This window comes from Rhopilema esculentum, chromosome 10 (genome assembly GCF_057945365.1).
Source record: "Rhopilema esculentum isolate cy_ngs chromosome 10, ASM5794536v1, whole genome shotgun sequence".
NCBI lineage: Eukaryota > Metazoa > Cnidaria > Scyphozoa > Rhizostomeae > Rhizostomatidae > Rhopilema > Rhopilema esculentum.
Genome location: NC_142824.1, coordinates 458,974 through 470,366, shown reverse-complemented (window position 1 = coordinate 470,366; position 11,393 = coordinate 458,974). Strand labels below are relative to the sequence as shown.

The 11,393-nt window shown below is 38.1% G+C and overlaps 2 protein-coding genes across 2 annotated transcripts; one reads left to right on the top strand and one right to left on the bottom strand.

Annotated features, from left to right (window-relative positions):
• The first annotated feature begins 4,196 nt into the window (after window positions 1-4,196).
• LOC135691501 (uncharacterized) lies at window positions 4,197-5,777 on the top strand. Its single transcript, XM_065209363.2, has one exon. It carries the CDS (start codon window positions 4,197-4,199, stop codon window positions 5,775-5,777), a length of 1,581 nt encoding a protein of 526 aa, XP_065065435.1.
• A 1,044-nt stretch (window positions 5,778-6,821) lies between these two features.
• Window positions 6,822-8,621, bottom strand: LOC135691491 (uncharacterized). The gene has a single exon (XM_065209353.1). It carries the CDS (start codon window positions 8,619-8,621, stop codon window positions 6,822-6,824), a length of 1,800 nt encoding a protein of 599 aa, XP_065065425.1.
• Between the last annotated feature and the right edge of the window lie 2,772 nt (window positions 8,622-11,393).

Here is an 11,393-nt window from a genome sequence, read left to right as displayed (position 1 = left end):
GATATACACAAGTTTTCCTTAACATACAATAATGCACACTCCAAAGAAGTAAAAAGATCTTAAAATTCAAAAAAATAAGACAAGACAGATACATACGCAATCAGGGGCGTCACTTGAGGGAGGTATGGGGGGGGGGGGGTGGTTCACCCACGAAAGTAGGGCAAAACGGATTTTTGCAGGGAAAATGATTTCTACCAACGAATCTGTTTTGTTGTTTTTTTATGTAACTGTAACAAGAAAGTATGTTCTGCGTGTAATTTGTCTACTCCAAAAGTAAAATGATGTGACACGAAGTAGAAATTGCCAGCGTGATCTTGAGCTGGATGGATTAGATAAAATTGATTTTGATTTCCTTTCAAGTGTTACACCCATTTCCATGGTTACACCCTTGGTTGATATTTGTCTTATTTAAAAACCATATACTAGAAAGACAAGCACCGCTTGCCAGAAAACTGAGACACTGTAAACGGTGCTTTTTGGGTCAAAATTTGATGGAATAGTTTTGCATAATTTGGTCTAAACTTTCTTGACTGTAACCAGAAGCGTGATTTGAGAAAGGAGTCGACTATATACGGTTTTTATATCTATTTTTTGTGGATGATGTACGGTGAATTGTATATATTCCTGTAGGTTTTCAAGCTTGTGTTTGCCAGATGAAGATTGTGTCATCTATAAATCTTTTCCAAACTATTCGACTACACCCCATCGGGGCATTGCTCGAGATATGTTGTCATGAATATGACGGCATAATTTAGGGCAAAGGGTTGCGGTTCCTTAAGGGGGTTTAATAAAATTTACCATTACACTCTACTTTATTAGAGCCAGTAAATTGAAGTTCAGGCTGGTTGTTCTTAATTTTTTCGAAAATCTGAGGCTGAATTGTTCTTAATTTGTTCTTAAATTTATAGGGTACAGTAAATCCCCGCATATAAGAACCTACAGAAATAAGAACCTAGAGGCTGTTTTTTCCTAAATTATGCACCTTGTAATTAAGAACCTGTTTCAGTGTGATAAAATATAATAGGTTCTTTTCCCAAGGGCAAAAAATAGAGTTTTCAATCGTCCTTTTTTACTCCCAGATTTTTAATTATGAGGTAAAATCACAATCGGCATAAAAAATTTTCAGTTGTGCATTTTCAGCATTTTATACACTTTAACGAAAGAGAACTTTAAAATCACTTTGACTTTTTAACATAATCATAGATAGCAAAATCCAAAATGTTGAAATATGAAAAAAGCATTAGAATTCATAATTTTCAATTCCTGAGGACGTATGAGATCATCTCCAGATCCATCCACTGTCATAAGGCAGCCAGTGCACTCAAATGTCTTCCTGTAAATATCTTTGTAATGTTGCATTAATAACATTGCCAAAAGGAAAAAACAGGGTTGAATGCATCTCTTGATAATTAATCCTAAAAATTGAAATTAAAGATCCTTCGAATAAGAACCTTCAAACCCTGAAATTAATCAAAGTACCTTTCCAATAAGAACCTCCTTCAGCCTGAACCTCAAAATAGTAGGTTCTTATATGCGGGGATTTACTGTAAGAGCAGCGCGATTGCTAGCTTTTCGCTCTAGGGAGGTGTCCAGGCCTCATTTGCTAACATTGCCACCCCTGGATCAGAGAACACCAGCTGTTTGCCACACGGAGAATTTGCCTCCAATTTTTTTAATGCGCTTTTTCGTTGTTTTCATTGGATTGTCAATTTGGGTCAAGATCACTTTGGCGAAAGGAAAATTGTTTGCTGGGAGGACCCTGGTACCTCTATACAAATATGCAGCGTCAAGATTTTCTGTTCTGCAGAAAATATTTAAGGAGCTTGTTGTTTTTCTCCAAGAAGTGTGCAAATCTTCTCTCGAATGCTTAAAGCGAGCTCAGCTAGCCGATACTTGTTTTTTATTAATTTCTAAAAGTTGCATTTGCTGCTGGCTTCACATCAACACATAGAAACTTTGAAAAGTGCTAGTTTTCTTCATAAACAAGGATAGATCCCTCTCAGTGAAGTTCTTAGCGGACAAAGAGGGAGAAAATTTTTGCATGTCTTGCGTTTGAAAAATGAAATTTTGATGAAAGACATGGCTTTTACAATTTTTCTGACTGAATAGAAAATTAAGAGGAAGAACGTTGTTTAATTTCTGAAGACATTTTACAACTTCTTTGTTTCTTTGTTTCCACTAACTCTCCGCCCCCTTCCCCTCCCTACACAAAACCTCACTTAAAACTTTGCCTGCATTTGCCACCCCTACGTCAAAGGCCTGGCTACGGGCTTGGTAACAACCGTCTAAGAACGGTAACAAAGAACTCAAGCATTGCTAACCTTTGTAAAAAACAACATCTTCAATGCATTGCGCATATAACAAGACTAGACAACGACTCACTTCAAAAACAACTACTCTTCGCAGTGGATCGTAGAAAACATGCACGTTACCGATAGCTAAAGTTTGAAAAAGAATTAAACATCGCTAAAGATAAAATACAAAAAACAATGCAAAATAAAACTGAGTTCATGTCTTTACTTAATAGAATGTATCAGTAGAGACACTTTTAGGGGACAAATGTACATAATTTCATATAAACACTCCTAATTTCAGTGGCAGGAATAGCATAAGTAGCAGGATGTAGTCGCAAAATTTTGACAAGGGGGGCTCTATCTCTATGAATTTCTAAGTTGTTTATATCATAAAATCATTGCAATTTGAACTTGACGTGGGTTGGTGTTTTTCCATCATTGGTTGAACAACCAGGCACATTGACTGAGCTGACCTGAGCTGAGATAAGGACATTGGTACCATGGAAAGGGGGGGGGGACTTCATTGCAAGTGAGGGGGAAAAATGTTTATATTGCTCGGGGTTTTAATCAAAGCCGCCACCATGGTTGGCGGCGAGTATAATTTTGAGATATGACATTCAAAGGATGGCCAGAAAATGTATCTTAAAAATTTACAACAATTGATAGGGAGGATTTTAGGCAGTATTTGTAAGCTTTCTTTTTAATAATCATGACCAATTAGCTGGATTTTGAATCGACAGATTTTCTCTCGTGCTTAAAAAACAATGCAGATTTTATCACCCAAAGAACTGTGCTACTTACAATGTCATGCAAAATTGTTATCAGGGGACTTAGAAAGAATTCATAGTTTCCAGATAAAATAAACTTAGAAATAAGAACAACATTAGAAACAACCGAGCCTGGAACTATCAAAAAAATAAGAACATTAGATATCGGCAAAAAATTGAATTATTCTTAAAAGAGAAATATTAAAAGTAGGCGAGACAGAGTCAAATTATAGCAACCAGTTGTTGATTCAGAAAATTATCCCAATTTCTAAATGCAATGACAAAAAATCAACTATCTATACAAAGCTGCAACTAAAAATAATCAGTAAGAAATCATTCAAGAATTCCCTATCTATGTCAAACTTTATGTTCGTTTTCATGCACTAAAGCTTGTAATGCGATCTATCAAATATAATATTTGTAATCCAAACCCCAAGCATTCATCGCAGCTTTATTTCCGTTACACGATTCTTGGCCATATCCAAGCACGAGCGATGTGGGGGAGGGCGGACTAAAATTTTAACAAAGGAGGTTGTTCCCCCCGAGCCCCTCACGACTACATCCCTGATTAAAGGTCTAGCTGACCTTATTTCCATAATGGTCCCCTTAGAAAATCTACGTTAATAATTGTTTTCAAAAGGTAGACTTGAGTCTTCAATGGAAGATATGTGCCTCCTATACAGCTAGGTTTTCTGCCATCAAAAGCTCTGAATATTGACACAATGCTGACGAAATTCTCAATACAAGTGCATATTGAATGGCCTTATCATTATCGATCATTATCGAAAGCCTTGACACTGTGAACCGTCCCACATTGATGAAACACCTTGAATATACCTTCAACAAAGGTGAGCTGTATTATATAATGTACCTACTAATCAATGATGTAACTCGGAATGTAAGAATTGGAAGCAAAACAGGAGAAGATAAAAACACTGCTATTGGCATATGTCAAGGTGCCCCTTTGTCGGCACTCCTGTTTAATTTGTACTTGGCTATTGCTTTGAAACCAATAGCGCTTTCCTCGGAAGCTTAAAATAGATTCTGACGTCAAGGCGCGGTGCACTATGGGATCGAGACTCGGACAAGCAAATCAGTATCGCTAGTGGCCTAAGCTATCATCAATAGCAGAACAATGAGTAAAAAGTCGACAACGAAGCATTGTTGCTGGGGGATATGTAAAAGCGACTCTAGGTATCCAGATCGAATGCCAGATGGTACAGTTTTTTTACCATTTTCAAAGCCAGGAAGACACCGCGAAGGAATGACAAAGTGGGAGCTGGAGCAAGCCAAGATAAAAACAGAGCGTGCGAAGCGCTGGTTGCATGCTTGTGGAAGGAAGGACTTTTCTAAATTGGAACAGATAACGAAAGATACATATATATGTTCTCTCCACTTTTTCAACGGCCAGGGTCCAACAGAGGAAAACCCAGACCCAGTTCTTGCAACATTAACAGAAAAGGAAGCAGAAGGCAGGATGAAGAGAAGGAGACACCCAAAAGATCGCAGTATTGACGCAAACAACACGGCGTCAAAAAAGGCCAAAGAAAGCATGGAGGAAATATCAGCATATGAAGTGGAAGCACTTGCAACAGGGTCAAACCAGTCGATTGAGGTGGCGAGTATTAAATCAATAGAAAAATCAGATGCTTCCACTCAAACCATTTACGACAAGTATATGCTTGGAGCGAAAATCGAAACAGTTATTCTAAGAAATGATGCAAAGACTCAGTCTAATTTTATCGCGAAAGACATGAAAGATGCAGGCACAATGAATAATTTAAATCTAATGTCCCCAAATGTAATATTGGCTGACAGAAAGAAGTCTAAATTTTTTATAGGCCTTTATCCTGATCAGTTTGAGGTGCTCTTTAAGTTTTTGGGTCCTGCTAAATATCAACTGACATATTGGCGCTTCTCACAGGAGAAAAAGGACAACCCATACAAATGCAAATCCACAAGAAGCCGAAAGTTTAATGAAAAAGAGGAATTATTTTTGACGTTACTTAAGCTGAGAAGAGGCTTTACCCACCAGACAATTGCATATATGTATGATGTTTCAGTCAGTTTGGTCAGTAGCATATTCACTACATGGATCCAGTTCATATATCTGCATTTTAAAGAGCTGAATTACCTCATGTTTCCAGCAAGAGATATTTTAAAGGAGTCTTTGCCTGCTGCTTTCAAAAGCTTTAAGAACGTAAGATGCTCAATCGACTGTACAGAGTTCTTCTGCCAGACACCACGGGACTATGCCAAACAGGGAAATCTATATTCCTCATACAAACACCACACTACCTTCAAAGCGTTGATTGCAGTGACCCCCAATGGGAGTGCATGTTTTGTGTCTGATCTCTATGAAGGAAGCCTTGATGATGTTGCCATTACTCAAAGATGTGGGATCTTAGATTACATTGAGCCTGGAGACCTTCTGTTAGTAGATAAAGGTTTCAGAATTCAAGATCTTGTGCATGAAAAACAAGCCACAATCAAAATACCACCATTTTTAGGAAATAGGTCAAAGTTAACGGCAGAGGAGGAGATAGAAACAAAACGGATTGCTAAAGCACGTATTCACATTGAACGATTCAATGAAAGATTAAAGAAGTTCATGGCTATTGGAAGGACAATTCCACTGTCATTAACGCCATTAGCTTCTCAAATGGTCTATGTTGCTGCTTGTTTAGTAAATTTTCAAGAGCCTTTGTGTAGATAGTTTGTTTAACTATGAATATATATTATATCAACTCAACTATAGGCCCCCCTGGATATAGGCCCCTGTGTACTAACCTACATATCATTTCAGATGTAGGCCCCCAAATAAAAGCATAGGGCTTCCCTTTGAGATTCACTGTGTATAGTGAGGATTCAATGAAAAAATTGTTTCATGAGGTAGCCTGAATAAAATGGCTGTTCCCGAGTTTGCATGAATAGTATGGGCAGAGCCCATAAAGCCTCTTATTACTTTTGTTCTTTCGTGAAATGTTTGCATGAGTACACTTTGGTGCCTAATAGATGCTCCCCACTAATTAATTTTTCCAAAATTTTCTACCCAGGACATTATTATTTAAACCACCCCCCTCCCTGGCTATTAAGTTATCCCTCCCCCGGCAAGAGTATGTTGGTGTAAACCTCCTTGATTGAAAGCCAAATTCTGATTTTTTTGGCACATGCAAGTCACCTGTTATCCCAATAGTCCTCCCAGATGTAAGCCTCCATCCCCCAGAGATTAACCCACAAGAAAGTTATAAGAACCTTTAAAAGTCCATGGTTTATATTTGGGATTTTATGGTATTCAGATACACAATCTTAACAAGGAACAGAAGTAGATTGAAATAGATAAAAATATACAAGTTTAAACATAACTTTTTAAGAAAATGAATTGACTGTCTCTACTTATATATATCCTCAAAATATATCTTTTCTTGGTTTCATTTGTGTTATGCAATTAGTGGAAAATGTTTATTTAAAACAAAGCAATCATTAACTAAATAAGCAACTTAGGATTTGACAAAAATTCTAAGTTGCATATAACAAATCTTGCATCCAAGGTAGGCTTATGGGGGCTAGGGGGCTTGAGCTATTGGAAATCAATACTCTTGAAGCTTGCAAATAATACCTTATACACTTATGATGTTGTCTGCTGTTATTTGGAAAATCATGAATCTGCCAATAAAGAGCTGAGTTTCTACCACTTACAGTAGGAATTTCGTAGTGCTACAAAAGTGCAATTAAAAAATATTTTGTTTCTATGCAAAAACTAAACAATAAATGCATGAAGTCTTCTTGGAACACGCATCTCAAAGTACTCAGGTATGAAGACTTTGTGCCAGAAAGAAGACAAGCTGGCTCTCAACTTCTCCTGAAATTGTTTGTCACATGGAATCCTCTGAACTGATGGTGGTCCTTTGGGAGAATGCAAAACAAAGTCACAAAATGGTAGCTGAAGCACCAGCAGTTGTAGCTGGACTTGGTAGAAGTACATATGACTGGTTTTCAGTAGCAACTTATTGTCAATAACTGTGAAGCATTGCCTTCCTAGCACAGAGCTTGACACTTTGTCTAATTTTATCTTCTCAATAAGTTCTTCTACTGAATTTTCTTTCAATAGTTTTAAACATTTAATTTCAATGATGCCAGCAATGTCACATGCACTGTTGAGGATTAACCCATCAGGGCTGGCGCCAAGGTAGGGACATAAACTATTGACCCACATTCCTGTTTCCTTGACGTTGTTACCAGTTGCAGTTGTATATGCTTCCCTAGCTTTTGGTTCCTCCTCAATCCCATATTTCATGAATTTGGATTGAAATGTTTTTGGAAACCATAAATTGTTCCAAATCCATTTCTGCATTGACATCATAATACTGTCAGCATTTCCAGCAATAATTGCATTACCATATGTAAAGATTGGCTTACACCTGGAAGCTGTTATCCTCAGCTGCCTCTCTTCATACCATCTTGGGGAAGCACTTTGACCCAATGTACCTTCAATTTCTTTTGCCCCAATCTCATTGAAACCATAAAGAGTTTCCTCTAAAGATTGAGTCAAAATCTGAAGCACCTCCTTTCGCTCTTCAGACAATGTGTAATCCTCATAGAACATTGGAATGGACAGTTCCCACATTGAAACTTGGTTTGTTTTTGAACTTATCTCATTAAGGTCTTTCAAAAAATCATTTGTTTCTCTCATACCAACTTTTCCTCTCAGCTCTTCAGGTCTTGGATCCCATGTGATGATTCTACTGCTAGAAAACTTACCACATTTATATACTCCTTTATGAATGGCTTGGGGATCTTTATGTCTCTTTTTACCAACATTCCATATGCAAGGTTTTGATGTGGATGGCGTGACCAGAGAGTGACCATGAGTTTTCAAATATTCACTTAGGCTCAGAAGTACAGCAGCTACATGTGCACACCTACCAAGTGCTGATGCCTTGCAGTCACACCTTCCAAACCTAACTGAACCACTTAGACAAGATAAAGCAATTTCAACATTCAAAGGCTTCCCAACCTTCATTGAATGGTCAACATGAGCACGAACAAAATAGTTGTCACCAAGAAGATTGTCTTCAATGTCTCTCACAAACCCACTGTTTAAGAGGCTCAGCCCTTTTCTAAGTGGTCTTGCAGTCGATGTATAGCCACTGTCTAAATCTTCGGCATCTTCTTCACTTTCGACAATAGTGAAATCCGAGATTGATTCAACCAAGTGATGGTATATGTGACCATAGTTGAACATTATTGGGATGTCATAGGAGGGAAATTTTTTCCAACCGCCACTTGGTATTTTTTCTAGTTGTTCAGAAGAGGATGTCTCTCCTCTGCAGCGCATTTTTTTCAACTCGTACCATTTACCAGCATCAACTTTTGGGTCAACGGTTTTACCAATGGCAACACACCTTCGCACTCTATCGATCAACTCTTGCTTTCTGCCAGATTTCTTTTCTCCGTGACACTCAAGCCAACGTTTCAACTCAAGAACGGAACAGTTAGCTGGATCTTTTGCTAACGAAGCTCCAGGTACATCCTTCTCATTCAATATTGTTACCTCCATCACAAATTTTAATCTTAAGGCAACGATTTAGACCTGTAGGCTAGTTGTGATGTACCCTCACAAACAGTGAGCCTAATTTGTTTGTCCGAAAATCAATCCCATCACACCTTGCGGGAAAAATGTGACGTATCGTGAGGAAAGCGCTATTCCAAGTTATATTGCATCACAAGACTACAGAAAAAACTTTGGTCTGCTTTGGACTGGCTGATAGATCGAGGCATACACAAAGTTGAAATCGACCGTAACTATGGTGATGACGATAGGATGCAGCAAAAATTAATAAAATCGAACGAATCATTCCCTCAATGTTAAGTAAATGAAGAAGGTCTTTATACAAACCACAGAAAAACTGAGAAGTTCCACACCAGCAAAGAAAGTGATGGAAAACGAAAAAGTGTATCAAGTGGAATCTTTGCTCAGATACCGAAAATGACATAATTCTTAGAAAAGGTCTTGCTTATAATAGTTACAAGACGATAGATGCAATATTCAACAGCAAATACATCAGTGAAAAGATCAAGATAAGAATTTTCAAAGAATATGTAGAGACTGTCTTTCTATACAACACTGAGATCTGGACCCTCACAAAAACCATCTACACCTTTCAGAGAAAACTTTTGAGGAAAGTCATAAACATCCACTGCCCAAGAAAAATCTCAAATGAAGGACTCTTATCAACACATCAACACAAAACCTTGGAGCATTGCCATCCTGAAAAGAAGATTATTCTGGTTTGCTCTTTTCACGAGGCTAACATCTGAAACACCCCCGAGAAAAGCTGTGATCCAATCTGCAAAACCTGTGAAGAAGCCAACAGAAAGTTATCACAGCAAAAAAACATTTGAAAGAAAAGACAAATATCCAACTCAAGTTTGAAAAATAGACTAAAAATTTTAGCTTGGATGGTGATCATGATGATAACGGAGATGATTGCCCTCTAAATCTTTAAACTCCGTGGTTGGAGAATCATCAAGAGTGAGAAGAGAAAAGTAATATTTTCAAGATACAAAAGCAAATCAAATAATTGTTTATTTCAGCGTGTTTCATCTATTGATGCAAAAATAAGCGTATCATGACAGATCCTCGTTCTGAATGTGGAAACAAGTCAGTTTCTTATAAGATGTTGTTGGTCTCTTTAAAGTTGTTATCGTCTTCAAAAAAAGAAGTTTCTGGTATCAAAGTCCGACATTGACCAAAGGAGATTTGTCTATTTCTAAACTTTTCTGATGGAAATAAACAAAACAATTATCTACAAGACTCTATGATATTTCTTTAGAAGTCATACATTAAAGGACGTTGCTTGCCCCCTCCACGTCTCATGGAAGTGGGCAGTAGGGGCAGCTGCTCCAGCAGCCCCCTGGGTAGACGCCCCTGTTCATAATGATCAAAATTTAATAACTAAGAGAAACAAGAACGAAGTACTTTATGTGCTTTGAAGCAAGAATTTAAAAGTACCCTGGCTTCTAGAGCAGATCCACATAAATTCGAAAGCGGAAATAGAAGAGAGAGATGGAGAAGTGGAGGAGCATCTAGCAGGGAAAAGAACAAATTGTTCTGGGCTATCGCAAATTCTCTTTATAGCTCCCGGGGGGGGGGGGGGGGGCTTGTCGTTCTTCAGCACTTTAAAGAGAGCTTATAAGAGAGGGGGGCTAAATTGAGAGAGGGGCTTCATAAATGTTTTGTAAATAAAAAGCCATTGATAGTGATAAAGTTTTTTGCTATTTGCGAAATAAAAAACATCAAAGCAGCCTTCTATATCAATAATATTGTCATCGTCATCGTCAATAATTATTAATTCTAGAGACATAGTGTGAATTTTGATTTGATGCGAAGAATTGAACGACCAATAAATGAAATGAAAATCTCTGCTTTTTTTCAAGTTTACTTATTTCAGCATCAGTGAAAATTAGGGGGGGCTAAATTGAGAGGGGGCTAATTAAATTTTTCCTTCTGAAAAGGAGGGCTAATAAGAGAGAGGGGCTTAATTGAGATAGGGGGCTAAAAAGAGAATTTACGGTATTTACGAGATCGCGATTCACGGTCAGTGGCAGTCGCTGGATTTTGGTTGCATTGCAATTATGAAAGATTCTAAATTTGAGTTTTTCCAAAATAAATTTCTTTATCTATTAGTAACCCAAACCACCTTAATATCATTTTTATAGTCCGAGGGCACTTAGCTAGGGAAGTATTTCGGGACGTGCGGAAGGTCCTTTGGCATCCTGACCCTGCTCCATAAAAGGATTGCACAAGGTATACCCTGTCCAAAAAATGTATGCCAAAAGTACGGCACAATAATGCCAAGATATATAAGGCCTGGTTCAAACGTCGCGCTTCTCATGTGCCGAACCTAACTCGAGAATTAAGTACATGAGGGGCGCGACGTTTGAATCAATTTGGTACGGCAGATTTAGTTAGGAGCGGCAGACTAGTTTGGATCGGCAGAGCTTGCCGAGCTGCACGGCTCCAGCACGGCACGGTTTCAAGCGTCGATCTTGTCATGTACCGACTCAATGCATAATTATATTTAATTTACTTTCCTTCCCAGAACTCATTTCTTTCTTGGAGGGCGCATGCGTTTCAAACAAATATTTAAGATTTCGTGCCTTAACCAAGATACTTCATGTAACAATCCTAAAACCCATTTGGCGCGACATAATTAAGTTCGACGTTTGAAACGGGAGTCGCGCTAAACATGCTCAAGTGTCGCTCCAAACAGAGTTAGGTTCGGCACATGAGAAGTGCGACGTTTGAACCAGGCCTAAGGTCTCGTGA